Source organism: Apteryx mantelli, chromosome 1, assembly GCF_036417845.1.
Source record: "Apteryx mantelli isolate bAptMan1 chromosome 1, bAptMan1.hap1, whole genome shotgun sequence".
Taxonomy (NCBI): domain Eukaryota; kingdom Metazoa; phylum Chordata; class Aves; order Apterygiformes; family Apterygidae; genus Apteryx; species Apteryx mantelli.
The window spans coordinates 189,143,265-189,165,731 of NC_089978.1; the positions used below are offsets into that span (position 1 = coordinate 189,143,265).

The following is a 22,467-nucleotide window of genomic DNA, read 5'->3' on the forward strand; positions in this document are numbered from 1 at the left end:
TCCAGGGGAGGAACATCTGGTTAGAATAACAAAGTCACCTAAAAGATTTTTGAGGATGAGCATTGATATCCACTGACTTTGGGGTCTGCTTACTAAACATCACTTACTAAATCTCTACAGTAGAATTGTTCCTTACAAGTTGTAAACTGATATATTACTTGAAGACTAGTGAATACATTTCAAATTTTCAGAGAAGAAAAGATTGTAATTTGAAAATGCAGGGAGAGTAATAATATGTAAAGTGTATGATCAGTCATTTACAGAAAAAGGTTTCTTCAAGATCTTTTCTGTAGTGAGGACACCTGAAGTAGCATCTGTGAAAGGTAGCACTTTGGACACTGAATTAATGGTTGAGTGTGCCCTTAAAAAAGGCTTGGATATAACTGAATATCCAACAGAAACTAAAGATGTAGGTAGTATAAAACTCTAACCATACAGTTGTTAAAAAAAAAAAGTTACAGCTGTTATGGCTGTTTTGTTGTTCTCATGTTGTTGTAACAGTTAAAAACCTGTTCAAGGATTCCATTGTACTAGGTGCTATGTGGTGTAAGGTGCTGTCTGGAAGATCTTACAGTCTAATAATGAGATATATGCAGACAGACTGGGAAGACAAGGCACAGTGAAGACTCACTGCGTATTGTGGTAGGTGGTGAGCTGAACATGGTAACAGCCTATTTTTCAAATACTGTGTGGTTCTTATGGCATAGGAATTTGCAGAATGGTGAAGTGTTTTTGGAGTGGTTTTGGAGATGAGTGCAGCAAGGTCCAAGGGGGAAGTATGAGGGAATGTCAAAGGTCTTTCTCTGAAAAGGTAGCAAGCAAACTTTGCACACAGGTATCACAAACCAACTGAAGGTTGGTGCATGTCTCAATAGCAACAGGCAGAGTGGGGAGAGGCCAATACATTCCTTCCAATACCAGCAGCTTATCTTTACACAATAGAGAAAGGTAACTGATGAAGGGATATCGAAAGACATAAGACATGGGCAAAGCGATAGTCACGGATACTGACATGGATACTGCAGAAGCATTCTGAGTGGCAATGAGCAGTGTAAGGTTGCAGATGAGAGAAAAGGGGCTGGTGTAATCAGGATGTAAAATGACTTGAGCCTGGTCACATTTTGGGAGTAGATGGAAAAGATGTTAAAATATTTTATTTCTAAACTGTTCAAGACTTCAAATGCTTTGAATGTAAAGCCAGGGAAGAAAGGCCTGAGTTAAAAATGATGCCAGGTTTTAGGTTGTGATGGGCAGAATGGTGGTGTTCATAGTGAAAAGCCATGGCAGGGCTTACAAAGAGCAAGTCTTCTGTTTTGGCTGTGCTGAGCTTGAGGTAATGGGTAGTGCTTTGATGAGACATCAGAGGGATAAGTCAAAACTTATCGACAAATCTAACTAGAATTAATATATGAAATTCTCTAATGATCGTTAAGTGGAATTTCAAGAGAGTTCTTGTTCTTGTTTTGATTTTTCTGACAGCTGCCCAGTATATTGCCCAGTACAGCTGCACAGTATATTGCCAACAGATTGCTGTTCTGCTTAGAGGTTACCCCCGCTAAGGCTATTAGCAGCTGCACAGGAGGAAGACATTCAGGCCACATGGTGGCAGTTTTAAGTATTGTCTAAAATTTCTTTGTAACATCATCAGCAGAGTTTGACTGGTGCAGACAAGAAATCAGCTTCCCTTCAAGATCTGTTCTGACAGTTCTGACTTTATTACATTGGAAACTTTTTTTTTTTAATATGGATGTCTTTAAGGGGAATACATTAACACACATTCCTAGTAGGTGGCATATAGATCCTCTCATCTCAGTTTTACCTTGCTGCTATCTACATCAATTTCAAAATGTCTCTCTTTAATCCTTCATATTGATTCTTCATTCTTACTCTTTGTATGTATGCAAATCTATGTATTTTCTCATTTATGTCCAAACACTAAACAGGTATGATTCAACATACTTGGAAAATAATTATCAAAAATTGGTCATTTTTCTGTTATTCTTCAGATGAAACTTGAAAAAAATTATATCCTAAAATGAAACAGACACAGGCTGCCTTTCTATGAAGTGTGAAGTACTCAATGCTGTCAGTAAAACTGTGGCTACCTACTGTGGATAGGTTGGATGACTTCAGAAGAATCACTACTGTTTTTCACTGTTCTCAACTGTTGCATCTAGACCTACTTGCTAGGTCATACTGCAGTGCACTTCAAAGTCTCACATACCCACACTGGGATTGGTCTGGAGTGCACTGGGGTTCCTACACACGATGTGCACCAGGAAGCCATGGAAACCAGTGTATGGAGGGAGGAAAGCTATTGTGTGCTCGGTTCTCACCCTATTACACAGCCAGAGTACATAGGCAGACCAAAAATGCAGAAGTGCTGCTTGGGCTAGCCTTAGAATGATTACAGTCTCCTTTTCTTGCTGAGCAGAGTGAAGTTAAAATATTCTAAGGTCAGATGATGATAGTGGCTGCAGATGATGATACTCAGAGCAGATTATTATTCTCTGGTTTTCATTCCACGGAGAACAATAGGCAATGGCAGTTATTTTGCATGAGGGCAATCCTTTGTGAGCTCCTGTGTTAAAGAAAACAGCTGCTGAAAAATTTACAGTCATGAAGAAGAATATGGAAACTGACCATTAACCCTATTTTTCTTTTTTAAAATCTATTATGTATTCTACTCCAAATTTACCAATTTTTGTATTAATTAGAAATGATTGCGATGAGATTGTTGAGGACAAAAATGGTTTTAAACAAAATTGAAATAAGTTTTTGAAATAACACTGTAAATAAGCTTAACTCAAAGTAGTGCTTTTATTTGGAAGTTATCAGAACATCTATTCTGGATTCAAATAGTACTGCAATTCTAAACAAACATGCTTTACATATGAAGAATAATAAAAATTGCTGCTTTTTGTACAAAGTTCAGCTCAACATCAATTAGAAAAACATGTTTGTTATCTGCAGAATCTAGCCATAAATAAATCAGGTGTGAAGTATTACAATTGAAATATTAAGGTTTTGGAGGAAGCAGGCAGATACATACATCAGATTGCATTCCAAATCAGGTAACAAAATTGATCAAGAAGTAATAACATTATGGAGTGAAGAGAGTTAGGTATAATAGCTTTGTTAACAAACACAAAAGGTTAGAACAGTTTATATTTATCCACGAAAACTATTGCTATTAAGAATATAGAGAAACTAAGCTGAAAAAATGATATAAACTGAAAAAGTAAATCAAAATTAAATGAGTATTTAGGTTGTATAGTAGAGAGACAACTGACAATAGTAAGTATCATAGTAAATTATACAATTTATTGTAGTTTTGAATTTCCCCAGGGATGTTGTGGAAGCTGCAATACTTGGAATGTAAGATAAAATTGAACACAGAAAGTATATTTAAATGAGTATTGATTATTGACAGGAAGATAAACTGGCCCCCAAACCATTTTGCCCTAAGATTTGCACGGTCAAGTTTTTCTTGCCTTGCAACATGTGCAATAGGGCTGAAGTCAAAGGGTCTGTATTGGGCGTAAGGTAAACAGATTTGCTTTGGTTTGAAATACCATACTTGATACTTCATATCAAGTAATTTCTTTCAGTTGTGTTGCTGCAGAATGCCCAAACACCTGGTACTGATAAAAGGATGTTTTCTGCTTGAAAGATCTTAGTCTAGGTGTAAACCAACATTTGGATATATTTAGATGGAGGGAAAACAAGATTAGCTACTAATTAGCAGAATGAGCATTCCCACTACTCTGCTGTTGTGTATTTTATTGACATTGCAGTAAAATATTTTTTTTAATGCAGAAATTGCAGTTTGTGCAGTTGTTTGGAATCCCACGCTTATGAAATACTTCTCAAGGAACTGCTTCAAAGATTTTGTTAGATATGGAGACTTGATTGAAGTCTTAATTCTGGAAATTCTAGAAATACTTCCTATTACTGGAACATGTTTCTTTGAGGAACAGACAGTTTATACTTTTTGCACTAGTCACTAGCATATTCTATTAGCCAAGGCAACAGAAGTCTTACCTATTTTATATAAAAAGTACCATGTTTGGCTTTCATTTAAGAAAGTATAAATACAGAGTACATTTCTGCTTTGAACATTTGGAATAAATATTCCATTATTAAATTCAGCAGAGGATGATTTCATTTTTAAAAGTTGTGTTTACCTGCAGTGATTGTTAAGCTTTTTTATTAGTGAACCTCTTTATACTTTTTTGTGTCATAATGTAGAAATATTTTGTATAGCTGTTCACTTACAATTGTGTTCACTCCTAGTTATCCAACAATTGTCTCAGTTATGATACAATACATATCCATAGGGAAGACAGAAGTCTTCCTTAAACTGTAACTTGAAAAATATCTTAATTATTCCCAATTGGGGGGTATGTATGTGTTTTTAAAGATATATTTGGATCTGTAGTAAAACTTTGTATTGTCTCAGGTACCATTTGGGGTTATTTAAAAAAAAAAAAAAAAAAGCCAGACAGCTGAACATGCCAAGGCAAGAATGAAGCTAGACATTAAGAACTTAAAACTACAATCATAAAATGGAGTTAATACAACACCAACTTTTGACAGATATTTCATATTTTTTGCGAGTTAACTACTGTGCCATAGCCAGTACACTTTAGATGAAGGACCAGATCTGAGTATTGTGCCTGATGTGTCTAGGCCAGTCACTAACCATACATGCAGAAGCCTTTCTTCCTTTACTCTTCTGAGGGAATTTCAGCCAAATTCGTTTGGATAAAAAGGGTTAAACAGGTTCATATATATCACATACACACATTCATATATATGTATATATAGTCACAAACATACCTATATCTCTGCCTTATAGAGCATTCATGCATGCATATGTGTTTGTGCATGTATATGCATGTTTATGTATATACTGATTAGAGAGAGCCAGGCTCCTATTTAGCCACTGCTGAGGAGTGACAGCAGCCAGCAACATGGTGAGCAGTATTGACAAACAGGGACACTTGCTTATTAATTCAGCAGTTGTTTGCAAACAAAGCAGTATGTACATATATATACTTAAACATATCCCATCCCATGGCACAGATAATGGTTATTATCTGGGCAAAATCAAATCCTCTAGTTCTGGCACAGCCAAGTCCTGTTCTCTTCTATCCCTTACATACTACTTTTGAGTAGACAATGTTATCATCAGTAGGTCTACCAAGTGATGCACAGAGTCATCATAATCTTGTGGCAAAATCTGATAGTTTTGATCCAAGTCACAGAGGAAGAAGGATAGCTGTCTTCTTACATTCCAATCTTAAGGCTACCCACATATCTTCTTTTTAGATAAATATCCTTTTAAGTCACAGCAGTATTGTTCCTTACATTAGGTAGAATAGGATTTGGGGGGAGTACTTAATTTCAGAGACAGTAACAAATTTTCTCAACAACTTAGGTGTGAGAGCAGATGTCTGTAGAATTGTGAGCTGTCTAGGCTTAGCAAAGAGTCAGAAATGACTTTAGGCAGCTCAAACAAATTCAAGGAGGAGTCAGTCTTGGACAGTTAATTAAAGTCTACATTTTTATATGTGGTAGTAGTTGCAACAGCTAAAAACTGACTTTTTTCATCAGCACAGAGCTGGCAACTCATGCTGTGAAGCCTCACTGTAGTAGAGCTTGAAGAGAAGAACATCCATATTTTAGATCTCTCTTTGCATAAAGCTTAGGAAAGAACAACAGTTCAACATCATGATTTTCTGTTTGGCTTACAGAGATGTGATTGGAGCATGTGTTGCTGGGCTGTCTATACTGGTTTTGGCTTTTAGCTTTGTTGTAGTACCTCATGGAATGCTTTGCAAATGGTTTTGAAAAGTCCAAACTTGTCTAGACTTAAAATGAAATGCAAATGGACTTGAAAAGTCCAGAATATGGAGATTTACTGTGCGTCACTGATCTTGGGGCATCAGCTTTCAGAGTCATGAGATGTGCTATGGACTTAAATTTGCAAAGTGTTTTTAGGATCATGTTTGTCTTGTATCATAGTGAAGCATGGTGAGCATTACTTTCTCACCCTTCACATTTTGATCACAAGAAAAGGGGTCAAACAGAGATTCAAGGAGTGCTATATTTTCTCATCCAAATGCATAGGCCAACAGACAATGAGGAATTTGCAGTAATTGTTGAGGTTATTTAGGAACTCAACAAGAGAGATTGTGGTTAAATGCTAAGATACTTTTTCTGACTATAAGCGTGGTTAAACAATGGAAAAAGGGCATGTAAGGGAGGCTAGGGTGTCCCTCTTGCTGAAGAGGAGATTGACAAACCACTGTCAGGAACATTCTAGATATAGCTGATCCAACCTTAGAGCCAAATGGTGGATTGAATGAACTCTGAGTCCTTCCTAGCCTAGCCTTCCTCCCTTTCATTGCTATAGTTGCAAGAGCAACTAGCTTCCTTAGAAATGTGGCAAAACAGATTTACATACTGCAGCTGCAAGAAGTAGGTCTTAGTTTAATTAAATCAAGACATTTTCTCAACACCAGAGTAGTATGGTATAACTCTGAGCTTTTCAAATGAAGCTAAACTCAATGAGTGACTTAAAAATACTTTCAGTATAAGGTCTGTAGTTAACATAGGTGTAACTTACATGTAAAAGTTACAAAAAATATACATACCTCTTGGAATTCAAGCCACTCTTTCTCAGGATTGATGGATTCTTTGGTCTTTTGTAACCATTGTCCTTTCTGATTGCCTGAGCTAATCGCACAAGTGTTTGTGTTTGTTTTAGTGATGAGTTACTGACTTGGAAACCAGGAATGCAGTAGGGCCTAAATTCAGAGTCTGTGTTGCTCCTTGACAGTTGTCTGCCTATGAAAAGGGAAGGACAGCTTTGTGACTCGTTTTAGCTGAAAAATGCCTGTTTCACATGCAAGCATCACAAGGACCCCTGGAGAGACGCATGTAACAGGAAGGAGGCAGGAACAGGAAGAGCTGGTTCTAATAGGACAAATCAGAAGTTGGAATAACTCAACTGAGCAGTGCTCAAAGGCATGCCTTGTCCATTAGTTGTCCCAATCTATTTCTAGCATGGTTTTAAAGGAGCCCAGACTTTAGGGCCAACCAGAGATCAAAGTGCAGTTTATCGGACAACTCAAGCAGCAAAGGTTTTGAACCCTACAGGTTTATAATGATTCTGACCTATTATATACATTTCTCATTTTTTAAATTGATCTTCCTGGCCAGTCACAAAAGTGCCCATCAAAAATATAGAAAAGAAGAAAGGAACTTTTAACACGTGTAATCTTACACTTTTTCAGTACCACAGTGCTGCTTTTCAGCTATTAGTATTTTATGTCCCTTTATAATTAATATGGATACGAGGAGGAACTGTTATATGGTTTCCATTTACTAGTCTGTTTTCCAGTCTCCTAAAGTCCTTTGAGCTAGAAGCTAAGCTACACAAACTGCTCCCTTGAAAGAAAAGGTTAAGAAATTTCAGAATAAAATCCCTCAAATAATACGACGTCTTCAACCTTTGAATGGAATAATAACAGTAACAAAAAGAATCAAAGAGCTTTTACTAAACCTTTCTGTGAAACTCTGCATCTGTCAACCGTTCAGAAAGAGCCTTACTTTGGTACTGATGATGGCATGCCTGTCTGTGAGTCAGTCTGTACACAGAAAGCGCCAGGAGTTCTATCAAGCTGATCCTCATTGAATTTTATTACTATGAAAAGAAACAAACAGATGAATCCTAGTTACCAGGTTTCTGGAATGACTTTGAACAATAGTAATCAACTCCAGCTTTTCGCTGTAGTTTTATGTTTTTAAAAGAACCTGACATATGGGAAGGATTACTTCATCCTGTGTTGAGACAAGTGCTAGAATTTCTGTGTAAAATGCTTACAGGATGCTTTTTCAACTTGTATTTTTTTTAAAAAAAAGTTTGTATTTCTTTTGAGATTTAAAGTTTTTAGGGAATTTTTTATACACATGCCATTCCCAGAAAATATATGGAAAATATACTCTCCATAAACCTCCAGTTATGTGGAATGTTATACAAATGAAGCCATGTTATAGATGTGTTGAACTGTAAGGGACTAAATTGTTCTGGGCCCTGTGCAAGTTTACTGAGTGGAAAGAAGTCCAGCAGCAAGAGTTAAGTGCAGTTATACCTTTTCCAGTCAGGAGAGTGAAGCCTTGGGGAGGTCATCTCCACAGTATCTCACAGAACAGAATGGGCACCAAGCAGTAAGAAGACTAGATTCCACAAATAGTGTGTAATACCAGGTGTGCTTCTTTTAATGTATTAGTAGTGCCAGGAAGGAACATGGGCTTATGAAGGGCAAAACTGAGCCTTATAAGAAATGTGCTGTAGGCTAGATCCACTAAAAGATAAGAGTGGATTTCAGAACACAGAGTGAGGCCTCTATCCTGTACGGGGGAGAAATTGATGCTTCTGAACAGTGACCTAAAGCTGAAAGGAAGCTAGACAGGGAACTGCCTTAGGTCAGTATATGCAATATTCAACTCTCTATGGAAAAGAAAACACTGAAGATGGGAATGGAGCTCCAGTGCAAGATGCCTTACTGTAAGCGGCATTTAGATGCCTCTAGCCACTTGGGATTCACAATCTGGGATCATCTCTGCAAGCTTGGAGCCTATACTTTTCTTTCAAAGATCTGAATAGGTACTGTGCTCCATCTTTACTTAAAAGCTAGAAGAGGCATCTCCCCTTCCTTTTCATTAGAGCTTTTGATTCAGCATTTGAGAGACCTGTTTTCCTTTCTTTGGTATACATTCCCTGTACTGGAGGACAATCAGCCTTCATCTCCTACTTGTCAGGAGTCACCAGTGAGAAGCTGTGTTGGACAGGAGCATTCTTCATTTCTGCTGATAAAGGTGGGCCACTGTGCAATAACGAGCACAGCTGAGCCTGCCTGCATCTCATACAAGGGCGTTCTGGGAGGAAATAGTCCCTTTAGGAAGTATTTTTTATATATTATCTAAGGAATGAAGCCAGGATGTTTCCTGTTTCAGGAGACTACTGTACCTACAGAGTAATGTGCACTCTTGAAATTTCCATTGATGATCCTGGATCATTTACATCCAGGGTGAGTGCTTTTAAATGCTAAAAAAAAAAAAAAGTAATAGAAATAGAAGCATTTCTCTTTCTTTGGTTGCATTAAGTAATACCTATTGCAGTGTTTTGTAAGGTGCCTCATTCCCGTAGTGTGTTTTCAGTATACTCTTAGAGCAATTGCAATTGCTTTTTAGCCCCTTAGTGGAAATAGAGGAAAGCCTGTTCTCAGGATCCTGATCATCCTTGTGGGTATGTTAAGCATTGAGCTGGTCAGTCTGTTAAAAGGCTTGTCCATGTTTGTATAAATAGACTATTCAGCCACCAAAGGAGCATTTTAAGGTCTCAGACTGTGGCTTAGTGCAGTGTAAGTACTTCCAAAAGTAACTGACATGTATGCAAGACTAAGAATCACAACCCTGGAATTAGTTGTCTAAATTTTATCTAGGTCCCATTGAAGATGCAAAAGGTCTGGTCCATGGGGATATCTAGGTTTCTCTTCCTCTCACTGATTTTGGTTAGGAAATACTCACTGCAACAGATTTAAGAATCTGGCCCTTTGTAGCCCGACAGAAGTTCACAGGAGCTTTTCCATGAAATTCCAAATGCCCTAAACACCCAATTCATTTTTAGATTAACTAGAAAAGCTGCTTGGAGGTACTTCTTAGTTTGATGGTTGACTTTATTATTATTATTTTTTTTTTAACTTTGGACAATTGTTTTCAAGCAGAGGTTTGCAAATAGTTAATATCTATCATTGAGTACTTTTTCTAATTTTTAAAAATATCATGATGTTTTTATTCTTTCAGTGAAACAACAAACATGCATTAACCTAGTGCGTTAAACTCCAATGTTCTTTTGTTACTTGTAAGTTAAAGAAAAACTTAAAAAAGCTAATGAATTAAAACACGTGGTATTAGAACAGTAGAAAATTACAGCTTGCACAGTGAAGTTTCTTTTTTAGTGTGTGATCTGTTCAACAGGAGGTTTGGGTACATGGAAGTATAGGATCAGATCCTTAATCTGATGAATACATGAAAGAAAAGTATAACAAATCTATATGCAGAAATGCTGTCTCTGTATTTCTGGAAAGCTTATGCTTTGTCTATGAAAACTTACTGCATTTTGAAGATATTTCTCAGCATAATCCCAAACTGCTGAACCTGCCTTTTTAAATTGTTACAGATAGCATTAAATTAACATGGAGTAAACATAAACTCCCTGAAAAAAAAAGGAGTTATTTAAATGGGGATAATCTCCTGGTATGAGTTGGTAAAATTCAGTAATTTATTGTCTCTTATAGGGGGGAAAAAAAAGTTTCAATTTATTTGTCCAAAGTTACGTTACTGGGACATTAAGTTATATTTCTCATAATTAAATTAAACATTTTAAAATACTTTAAAGGTAATTGAAAAGTACTTCTGCCTGTAGATTTTTAAGTATCTTTCATCTATGTTTCCACATTTTATATCATGATAGCAATAGGTTTCAGGAAGCTTGAGCTGTATTTGACTAAACAGTAGCTAAGTTAAAGAGTTTAAATGCTAATTGAAATATCTGTTCATAAAGCCTCTGTTCTGCACACACAAACCTGTCTTTTCTTTCTGAACTATCTCTTCAGCTTCCCCTCTGGTGTGGTAGAAAACAAATATGGATTCTCTTAACTCCTGTGTAATTGTACTCTAATTACAAAATTTAATGGAATATCTTTATGAATAATCTTTTCATATAGACATTGCTCTGTAACTTCTAATAAATGTCTTACAACTATAATATATTAATTTAATACACAAATCTTCAATTTCTTCCTTTAGAAAAAAGAATAGTACAAATTATAAATGCTAAATTAAGCCATATTAATACGAGGGATGTAATTCAGTTGAATTTGGACCACTGTCTTAAACAAAAACCAAACAAAACCAGACCCAGTTCTACCCTATGTAGAAATAAACATGTAATGTTGTATTCAGTAAGTAGAGAGGCTATGGGAAAAATCTTTGGAAGACTGAGATGCAGGGTAAGTGATTTCTTTGCGTATTCTGTTGACATTAGCAGCCATTCGCCCTCTAAAATAATCATAATTTTTACTGAATAGAAGATATCTGCACAGTCTATATAAACAAATATGTATATGTACTGAAAAGTGTTGTCTTGATATTTAATTTTGAGGGCAACAAGAAATTAAAAAGTAAGATTACCTCCGTATTCTATGCTATGGTAACCTCACCTCTGGAAGTAGAGACTTCTTAGGACAACTTCTTAGGTTGCAATTCTGTGTCTTGAATGAATCCCAGCAAGGACTAGAAGGGATCTGATTAATAGTCTTTGGAGCTTAATTTATGCTTTGCAAATGAAAGCCATTGAGGAAGGAGGGTCGTATGATATTTTCCTAACACATCATAGGAGGAAGTTAAGTAAGCTTGTGCTGTACTTAACTTACATTCTACTAAAAAATAAAAAGGAAAAAACCTTCAGATTTAAGGTGTTCTTTTGTACCTACACTTTATGATTCATTTTGAAATTCCTGAAAAAGCTTTAAGGGAGGGTAGAAGCATTTATCAAGATCATTTTGGTATTTTAGTTTTTATGTGTACATGTTATCTATACCTGCTTTGATGTTTAAATCCTCTGAAATCAGAGCTGGTTTTTGAAATGGCTTTATAATTATATGGTTTGCAGAGTTGTAGGTTTTCTGACCTACCTTATTCATAGATAAAAAGAAGGAAAGAGTTTAGTTACAGGTAATTGTTTTCTATGAAGCATTTTCCTATCTTTAAATAGTATCTAAACTAATGAAACATAAATTGTAAAACTATGTGAACAGTATTTTAAAACTATAAATTGAAAAGTTTTGCTGGGAGCAAAATGATTTAATTTAGAAACATTCTCATCTGTTGGAAATGTATAGCAGATATTTAAAAGGCAAGTTGTGAGCAAATCAGTACTCTTTTTGCAAATATAGTTACACTTGCATAAGAGAAAAATGATATCCATTGTATTGTAGGATAACTGCAACTTATTACTTTATCCCACAAAGATTTAATTTTAAACACATTGGCAGTTTCAATTAAATCCATAAGATTACTCCTACATATAAAAGTTTAAGCACACATACAAATCCCTGTAGTACTGAGGGTGAGTCAGCTGAGATTCTATTTAATGAAGTGTAGTTACTGTTATTGTAAAAGATTTTTTTTTTAGCAAATTAATTTGGTATAATTGTTGATTCTGTATTTTAAAAACTCATTTCCAGCTATTGTTCCCAAGCAAGTATTTGCCAGGTTTTACACAGGGAGAGATGTATGTTGTGAACTTAATTTCCAGAAAACAGAAGATATATGTATTAAAAATGCTTGATTAAGTTAATGTGTGATGCTAGTGACATGGATTACAATGTAAGATAAAAGGAAGAAAAATATCCTAGGTGCTTGGGAAGAAAGTGTATAGTTAAATCCTCTTTTTCACATCTGTTTAGAAATTAAGTTTTGATTTGAATATTAATTCTCTACCTGATTGTTCTCTACCTGTTTGCCCAAATGTAGAATAAATCACGAAGTAAATCCTAGAACAAATTAACCATGTTCTCTTTCCAGACAGAAGAGAAAAGGAATTGTCTTCATATATCAAAACTTTTTGATAGTAGAATGTAAAATATAAAGATTAATGGCAAAATAATAAAAAGACTTTAGTGCTTACATTCAAAAGGTTTATGATCCAAAATATGTCACCAAATAGCCACCTAATTTGGAAGTGCATCAGATATTCCCTGTTTGACTAAAACTTCCCTGAGCACCTGCAGCTCTGCTATGCTTGTGAGTAGAACAGCCCTGATCTGAACAATTAAATCCAAGCCTCACTGAAGTCTCAATGCAGTCCAGCGATTTAGCAGGGGAGAGGCCCTTCCTCCAGAAGAGACTGATCTGTCAGATATGTTCTGGTCATGACTAGTGCTTACTCTCAGGATTGGTTTCACAAAATATATTTGCAGCTCCATTGGTCTTAAATTCTGTGGGGAGAAGGTCCTAGAGCCAGCCATTGCAACTCTCTGGAGGAAAGAGAAGACCTGGCGGGGGGTAAAGTCGTGCCTGCCAGGACTGCACCATAACCTGGTGGCTACTTTCCACCCCTTCTTTTGCCTCTGTGCCACATACAGCAAGGAATCCAAAGCTCATGGAAGGGAGGTGCCAGAGAAAACATGACTTCATAGCCTAATGGCTGGAAACATGCACAGGCACGCATTGCATTTTTTTTCTTTAACGTTTATCCTGTTACACAAAAATAGCAATTTCCAGCAACTTACTGGAAACAGAAGGCAGCTAGAGTGTATTGTTGTGAGATCATAATGTCCAGCTATCTCCTGCATGGATGACTGAGCTCAGATATTTATAAGTGATTACATGAATGAATGAAACTGATAGATAGTTGGCAGCTGATCAGTAATATTCAGTAGAAGAGAATTTATGCAGAAATTTCAGATATATATAGTAGAAGTTATGGCATAATACAAAAACTTATTCATATAATTGTAGAGTCCATTTTGGGCTAGGCCACAGCTTTTTCTGGTTTTCTTATTAGAGATTTTTGATAAAGTAATGGAATATACTTCTCTTTCTTTTCAGTGTTCTGTTTCCTGTGGAAAAGGTTTGACGTATCGTGATGTGCATTGTTTTAATAGCTTCCAGGCTAAAATAGAGGAAGGAAACTGCAGCCATTTAAAAAAACCACGGACATACAAAATCTGTAGAGCTGGAAGATGTCCTGCTTGGAAAGCCAACAGATGGAAAGAGGTATTTAAAATCTGCTATAATTATGTTCTTCTCCTCTATGAGAGTAGAAGACAAGAGACCGTATTTATGACATGTTGCTTCAATGAAAATAATTGATAGATTTTTTTTATATGCAATTCACAATTAAACCTACAAATTAGCAAATAATTTTTTATATTTTTTTATAAAAGAAAGAGAAAACTAAAAGTACCTGTCAATCTAAACCTTGTACAGAATAGTTTATTAGGACTTTCTTCAAGGGAGGAAGACTGACTTGTAAAATCAAGATAACAGTAAATTTTAAAAGGTTACTTCTCACCCACAGTGATGAATTCAGTAGTACCATTGTTGTTGATGTCATAGCCTGAATATTGAAGTGAACTCAGGTTTGTAGGCAGGGGACAAGAAAAATGGCTTATGTGCACAAATGCTGGCGTTTTCTCCCAGTAATACCATTTGGTCTAGTAAAAGATCTCTCACCTTGTGATGAAATTGTGTGTAACTCATCACATGGCAATGTTTTGCATTTCACTCATTCTTGCAGAATATAATTCCCCACAGTGTTTAAGACACCTGGGAATCTAAATCAGGAAGTGATAAAGGAAAGGTTGATCTTGATCTGGAATAAACAGTGCAAGTGTTTGCCAGTTGTTGCATAATCACAATTTCTTCTCTTCATCGTTGTGTAAGAACCTCTGAGAACAGTGGAGTGCACCAGATAAATTGGTAAGATATTACACTCAGATTGAAAATGAAGAAGGAAAAACACTGACTTTTTCAAAAGAGACTCTCTGCTAATGCCCCAAGCATTAAAGACCATTCCTAAGTGATAAGGAGCATTAAAGTACACATAAAGGTACAGAAACACGTGCCATGCAGTGTTATGTCATCAAAAAGACCCAGACTCTGACCTTTTAGAGACAAAACATGTAACCCTTGCATATCATAGGACTAGGTGATGCCAGCTCAGTTACAAAATTAGTGGTGATGAAATGCAGAATGCCATTTCTCAGCACTCTCCGCACTTTTGCCACAATTGGCAGAGCAATATCTACCTTATGGTTAGGCTGAGTCTTCTGATAGGCTGTAGGACCTAATCATGCTTCTGACTGGGATAGCAGTGGGCTGTCTGCTCTCATCTGAGCAAATCTTACCATTATAACAAGCTATCTTTTGACTAGGACGGAGGAAAAGAGGCATATGGCAGGAAGGATTTGAATCTTTTTAAGCTCATCACAGTTCAAGATGCTGCACCTTTTGTGAGATTTTTCTAGCCTGAAATACTGAGAATTCTTTCTTTCATTTTAATATTTACTTTTTAAAAAAATATAACAGCCTGTTATGCTTTAATTTAATAAAGGAATGATGTAAACATTAAGTTTGTAATTGTTTGATCTTGCAAAATCTTACACTTTTGTTTTGCATATGCATATAGTAAGTGTCCCTATTGTGAATTAAGATAAGCAAACAGATCAATCTGAGCACTTTGGATGCATTTCCCATATTTCTTAAAGGCACTTAAATGGTAATTTTACATTTTCATCATAAATTTATTCAGATACGCTGTAAGACTACCATGTTAGGGACTGTGAAGTATGTATGTGAAGTATTTAAATAATATTCTAAGAACATGTAATAATGGAAACTGTACCACATTGACTGTCTCATTTCACACTGACATAACTAATTTTGCTCAATTTTAGTGTTCTGTATCCTGTGGAGAGGGGATTCAACAAAGGGACATATACTGTCAGCTGAAGGGCCTGGGTCAAGTGAATGAAGCAATGTGTAATCATGATACACGACCCCCTAGCAAGAGGCATTGTTGGCTGCCTGCGTGCGTGCAGTACAGGTGGTTGACAGATGAATGGGAAGATGTAAGTAAGGCCTTTCAACTTGTATGAAGTAACAATGTGTGATGTAATGGGTTTTCTTGTTTTTTCACCTTTGGATACATTTCTGATAGCTTTTATATTGCAGACAAACAAGTGAACATAGTGGATATTTTGAAGGTCAAACTTGCAAAATTAAAATAAAAAGTGACAACAAATTCTGAGGGCTGCATTTTCTCCCTGTTACTGAACTTGCTTGTCTACCACTGTAGAGAAAAGCTTTAGTGAAGCTATGAGCAGGTCGCTATTCATAGAACTGTGTAATTCTACTACAAAGTTCTTTTTAGATGGCATAAAATGTTTAATAAGACCTCATGATGAAATATCATGCAAAAATCACATTTTAAAAATAGAAATACAGATGAAATGTTGGCTGGAGTATTCAGTAAAAAACCCAGAGATAAAATCTTTGGACAACAGTTCTTTCAAGAACTTCTGTATGTGAAGATTTACCAGAAAAGATAAGACGCAAAATAAAACATATTGTCTTTAAGAAAATCTAAAAACACCTTCAGGATAGAACCATTTTCTTCAAAGATGTAATGGCTATTTTCTACCTGCTAGAAAAAAATAATAAATAACTTTTATATTTATATATAAATGCATACACACATAGAGAAAAAGAGAGAGAGAACCCAAAACTGTGGATAACGCATGAAATGGTATACAGAAGGGCCTCTCTTTTATTGTAGCATTAAATAAAAATCCAGTTTGTGCAGTTGTGGCATCTATCTACATTTTTAAATTTTCTAGGGAAATTTAACCCCTGAAAATTTGAATATGAGACTCAAAACTCCAAGAGGCACAAGATTTATTTTGTAGACATGAATGCTGATAATACATAAATCACTTGCTGGTGTTCTACAAAAGCTTAGATAATATTCACATGACTCTGGCATATTTTCCTCTGTTAAATCAGATAGAGAGAAGGTTGACAATATATAAGCTTCTTCCAAGAGTTACCTTCTCATGTGAACTTGTTAAAATCAGGATTTAGAGTGGAAGTGGCTCAGAATGTCCTTTTAGCCGGAAATAAACTTTCAGAGAATGATGGTGAATTTTCCTTACCCATTAAACATTCGTATTCTCCAGCTGGGTATTCAGAGCTCTCCACTACAAATACATTGTGTTTCACTGTATCTTCTGGCTAGTTCATAACTTCTTCCACGTTTGTTGCTTTTTGCTTGAAATTTCTGTGTTCAATTCCCTTCTCTCATCAGACTCATATACAGCCCTGTACATCTAGCATTAATAGTGGTTCTTCAAGAGTTTATCCATCTGTATTCCACTCCTGGTGTGGGCTGTAGTCAACACCAGAATAGTTTGCCCGGCTATCTCGGCTCTGAGTGCTTGTGTGTCATTTCCTCGCCTCATCAATCACAGCATATCAGAAGAATTTCAGGTCTGGCATCCCTACAACTTACAGAAGGCTGGAAGGCTGGCTGTTACCAACAGCCGGCAATTTCATACCAAATATGCATTCTCATACCATATAGAAGAATTGCTGCAGGAATAACATATACAGCATAATCAAAGTTGTTCTTCTGCCTGCCCCTATTTCCAAATGATTGGGTTATTCCTTATACCCTAATATTCTGAGCTACTCTGTGTCATTAAAAGATCAGATGTTTGTACAAGTTGCATTTGTCAACTATATTAATGCTCCATCCCCTGCTAAAAGTCCACGCAGCTTTTTCATTCTCTGAGTGACTAGATTTCTTAAAGGATTAATGCATTTATGGCTTCCACTGCTGAACACCATTCTCTCATGGATCTCAGCCTGGTTCAAAATGGGTAGGTAAGTCATCTCTCTGATTCATTTTCGTTGCTCGCTCTGATTCCCTGACATCCTGTTCATTGCCTCGCTTGTTCAAGAAAGTAGGCAATCATTTTGGACCACATGACTGGGGAGGGTTATAAGCGCTTAATGCCCGAGTCATGAGGCTTATGCTGAAATTTCTCCTTCAGGTCTTAGGACCTGAGTTCTGCCTAATGCAGGTGATTTTTGTCCATTTATTCTCCTCAGAAAACCTACTGCAGAGAGTGGTGGCAGGCTGTTCCTCAGATGTAATATGACTTTTGTTTTTCCACATCAATAACATGATGTCACTGACTGTTTCACCTGATAGTTTCTTGCTCTTGTGAAGAGAATAAAAGGTTAAAGCTTTTAATCTGAAAGATTATTTACTTCTGTCTCAGCTTGTTTACAGCTTTCAGGTCAAATGAGATTTGTAAGGCCAGGTACGTTCTGCAGCTTCTTTCAATAGTGCACTTGGTCAGAAATTTGGAGAGCAGTCCCTTGGAGCTCAGTTCAGACGCTCACAGAACACTATTCAGAGTGCTTGTTCACCAAGTTTGCAGGAGACACCAAACTGGGGAGACCAGGTAACAGGCAGGAGGGCAGCGCTGCCATCCAGGGGTACCTAGACAGCCTGGAAAATGGGCCAAGAGGAACCTTATGAAATTGAACCAGGAGAAAAGCACAGTGCTGCCCCTGAAAAGGAGCAGCCCCCTGCAGCATCATGGCCTGGGGATGGACGGACAGGGAGCAGCTCTGTGGAAAAGGCCCCGAAGGCCCTGGTGAGCAGCGAGGTGAGCACAGGCCAGCAGTGCACCCTGCCTGCAAGGAAGACCCACAGCGTCCTGGGCTGCATTAGCAGAGGCACAGCCAGGAGATCATGGGACATGATTATCCCCCATTTTTCAGCACTCATTAGATCACATCTAGCTATTGTGTCCAGTTCTGGGCCCCTCAATGCAAGAAAGACACTGATAAGCTGGAGCGAGTTCAGCAGAGGGCCACGAAGATGGTCAAGGGCTGGAGCACTCGCCCTGTGAGGAGAGGCTGAGGGAAGTGGACTTGTTCAGCCTGGAAAAGGGGCAGCTTTGGAGAGATCTAGTAGCAGTGTTCCAGTATCTATGAGGAAGTTATCAATAAGATGGAGCCAGGCTCTCCACAGTGGTGCATGGTGGGAAGCTAAGAGGCAACAGGTGTAAGGTGAAGCCAGAGAACTTCAAACTGGGTATAATGAAAATTTCTTCTCCATGAGGACAGTTCTAGCAGTGGAACAGGTTGCTCAGGAAGGTTGTGCAGTCTACATCCTTTGAGATTTTCAAGATCCAACAGCATAAATTTAGAGATTTTCTCTGGCAGAGCTGTTTTACCATACAGTATCTGTTTTCCTTCATGTTGCTGCTTTAAAATCAATAATAATAACATTTGAACAATAGGTTTGACCTGCATACCAACCTTGATTAGTCTCTTAACTGACTGTTGTTGGGTTCAAATTAATATGCAGTTAGGTTCATGCTTGTGGCTGGAGGCAACAGGTTAGTACTAGATTGTAACATTGGTTATTGCATCTGCTGAGGCTGGAGCTTGTGTATTTGAGTCTTTCTTCTCTGTCACAGCAAGGTCAAACAGACTAGTTCAAACCTCCATAGTTGGAGATGTGTTGTTGACATGTATTACTTAACCCGTACCCTCATTTTTGTAGATTCTGGTAACACCAGGATTCCCATTCTATGCTGACAGAACTGTTGATCATGTTCCACCTCATATGGCTGCCATGGTGGGGAAGGTGTGAAGACACTCAGGGCAGAGGCACAGGCTCAACAAATACGGCTGCCCAAAGCTGCCACTGTTTTTACTAATAGGCAGTTTTGTTTTGTTTTGTCAGTGTAGTTTCATGTGGATGCCTCCAGGGATTTCTTCTGTTTTGTTTTCAAGACCAAGTTATTCCTCTCACATTTCACTGAAATCTTTTTTCCCCTCTTTCCTTTTCATACAGAAGAACTTTTTCACTCAACCTGTTGTCTTGGCCTGACATTTTCAGTTTCTCCTCCATCTCAGTTTGCATGTTATCATGTCATTATACACTGTTTTTTGTTTTTTTTTTCCAGCCTTTTGCAGGTACCTGAACTTTGAAAACAATGTAAAAGGGTTTTGATTCAGTCCAACCCAGATAACAGATGTCATAAAAATTGTCACTGTCTGGGTTTTACTGGTGTGTGGCAATTGGCAAATAACTTTGTTCTGTATGTGATTAGTTTAAGTACAAAAACTGTGATTGTTTTTCTCCTACACAGTGCTTAACATCACACAGAAGAAAGGAAATACACCAGAAAGTTAAGTGTGTGGATGAAAAACAGATCCAAGTGGATGAAAGCTTCTGCAATCCTGCCATAAAGCCTCCATCAACCAAAAATTGCAGGATTGCTCCCTCTAAATATATTGTACTTACAGGAGAATTGTCACAGGTAAAGTAATTATATTGCTCACACATCTTTTATATAGCTTTACACTTGAGAGTATTATATTGCTGTAAAATGTACATTACGTGTGAGAAGCAAAAAATGTATAATTTCATCTGAACGTGGGTGCCCAAACCTTCTCCACACTGAACCTTCCAATCAGCCATGATTTATTGTAGTGACTCTATTATCAGTCTTTTGTGTCCATGTTCCCTAGTTCTTGGCAGCTACTAAGCATTATGGGAAACCAAGCTGTTAGAAAGAAACTGTGTTTGGTTTTAGAAGAAGGCTGTGCTATAGTGAAGGATGCTAAATGATGCTAAAATGAGTGGTAGTGGGAACATGAACAGGAAAAGGCAGTGCTAGGACCCATTTGCTAGAGTTATGTTTAAGGGTGAGTCACTATAACTAAAATGGTGAAAGCATTACATACCAGCAGGAAGAGCAGGATGACAAGTTTCCTTTTCTCTCCCTTCACTTGATCTCCCTTTGTTGCAGCTGCCAGTGTGTTTTAGACACTTTTGCCATTTTACACTGGCCGTCCTCTGGTAGCCCATCTGGGTCCTGTGAATACCTGCTAGAGAACAGCTGCCCTTACCACAGAATTCCTTTGCTAATTCACAGGGAAATTCTCTTGCAATCTGATCTCAGTGAAGTAAATGGAAATATTTTCCAGGATTTCAGTAGAGTGTTAGATCAAAGATGCTTTGTTTCTCTCACACACCTGCACTACATGTGCCTCTGTGTGTGTGTGTGTGTGTGTGTGTGTGTGTGTGTGTGTGTGTACTGTAACTGAGAGGGAAGTGCTCTGGAACCTCTGTAAGCTCTGAGAGTAGGGCTGCATGGGACTCTCCATCTCCTTGTGTGCGTAATTATTGTAGACCTTCATTTCTGCACACTGTTTAACCAACCCTGAGATGGCACATGTCAGATTACAAGCTTTTGCGGAAAGGAAGATCAGGGCTGACTTGTCTGTGATTACAATGCTGCAGAAAGGTTCAGTTTCACAGAAATAATGTCTTTGCTTGGGGGTTTTATTTTAGTGCTCAAACAGCTGTGGGTTTGATTACCAGCAGAGGATCACATACTGTGTTGGAATCTATTCTATTCAGAATAAACATACCTATGGCCTACAAACTGTGGCATACCGAGAATGCCCAGTAATGCCCTCCCCGTACATTTATAAATGTAATATCAAAGGATGTTCACAAGGAGCTACTTGGAAAGTGGGGAAGTGGACCAAGGTGAGTACAGATGTGCAAGCTGATTTTTAATTGCTGTCTCAAACATAAATGCATGCCAAGACTAATTTGCTGACGTATTAATTCTGTGTTACTTTCTAAACTAACTTTGGATTGCTATCCATCTCTAGTGCTCAGTGGCTTGTGGAGTGGGGGTAAAGGAAAGAATAGTAGAATGTATGACTGAAAATGGCTTATCCAGTGACTTGTGCCTGCCACGTTTAAAACCAGCTGCCAGAAAGATCTGTCATGCAGGAGAATGTAAGTGACAGCTGTAATTTACAGCTGAACTAAATTTTTTCCCAGGTTATTTATGTAAAAGCTCTAAACATATCTGGAGCACAATTATGCAGAAGTAACTCTTAAAATTAAATTCTAATCATGAAATATTGATATGATTTAATCATTCATTTTGAAGGTGAAATTCTCACCACCTGCAAAGATGTCCAGATTAAAAAAGGAATTAGAAAGGATGGTGAATATTTACTTAACATTAAAGGAAGGATGATAAAGGTACTTTTAATATGTATAGCACATATTTTTATGAAATAGTCTTTTTTAATAAAAATTTTGCTAAAGGGTTGTATTTTCTCTTTCAGATTTATTGTTCAGGCATGCACTTAGAGAATCCCAAAGAATATTTGACATTGGTAAAAGGTGAAGCAGACAACTTTTCTGAAGTATATGGATTCAGGTACAAAAGTGGTTTTGCAACTTTATGAAGTGCATTTATTTCTTCCAAAATAAAAGAATAGAATAATATTTACCTTTTGGGAGAGCAGATGAGTAGACAGACTTTTTCTTGATTTTCTGTTTTAAATTTTCAGGCATATTAACACACATGCAGAAACGTGGATACTTCCAGGCTGAGTGTTTTAACTGCGCTAACTGATTATGTACATTTTCTGTCCTGACTTTCATAGAAATGGTTTCAATCCACCTTAGTGTTTCACCTGAGCCAAGATTAATAGCTGAACTTCTTGTTCAGTAACTGTTGTTTAATATTCTTAGTGCGGCACAGTACAATGTAATTATTTTTCACTACAATGCTATATTATGGAAAAATGTCAAAAAGAAAACTAAATCTTTGCTATTCTCTAGATTACAGAATCCATATGAGTGTCCTTTCAATGGAAGCAGATGGCAGGACTGCGCCTGTCGAAATGACTACCTTGCAGCTGGCTTCACTGTTTTTAGCAAAATAAGATTTGATGTAGCTTCCATGCAAATTAGAAGTAAGCATTTTA

At 37.2% G+C, this 22,467-nt stretch overlaps 1 protein-coding gene across 1 annotated transcript in view; it reads left to right on the top strand.

Annotated features, from left to right (window-relative positions):
- The window catches only part of ADAMTS20 (ADAM metallopeptidase with thrombospondin type 1 motif 20), a 110,361-nt gene that overhangs the window by 82,706 nt on the left and 5,188 nt on the right, over positions 1–22,467 (top strand). Inside the window, exons 29-36 of the mRNA XM_067289950.1 lie at positions 13,687–13,854; positions 15,537–15,710; positions 19,815–19,985; positions 21,023–21,223; positions 21,352–21,481; positions 21,639–21,733; positions 21,820–21,914; positions 22,322–22,455. Of these exons, the coding sequence (XP_067146051.1) occupies positions 13,687–13,854; positions 15,537–15,710; positions 19,815–19,985; positions 21,023–21,223; positions 21,352–21,481; positions 21,639–21,733; positions 21,820–21,914; positions 22,322–22,455 (1,168 nt within the window). The remainder of the gene's footprint in view (positions 1–13,686; positions 13,855–15,536; positions 15,711–19,814; positions 19,986–21,022; positions 21,224–21,351; positions 21,482–21,638; positions 21,734–21,819; positions 21,915–22,321; positions 22,456–22,467) is intronic.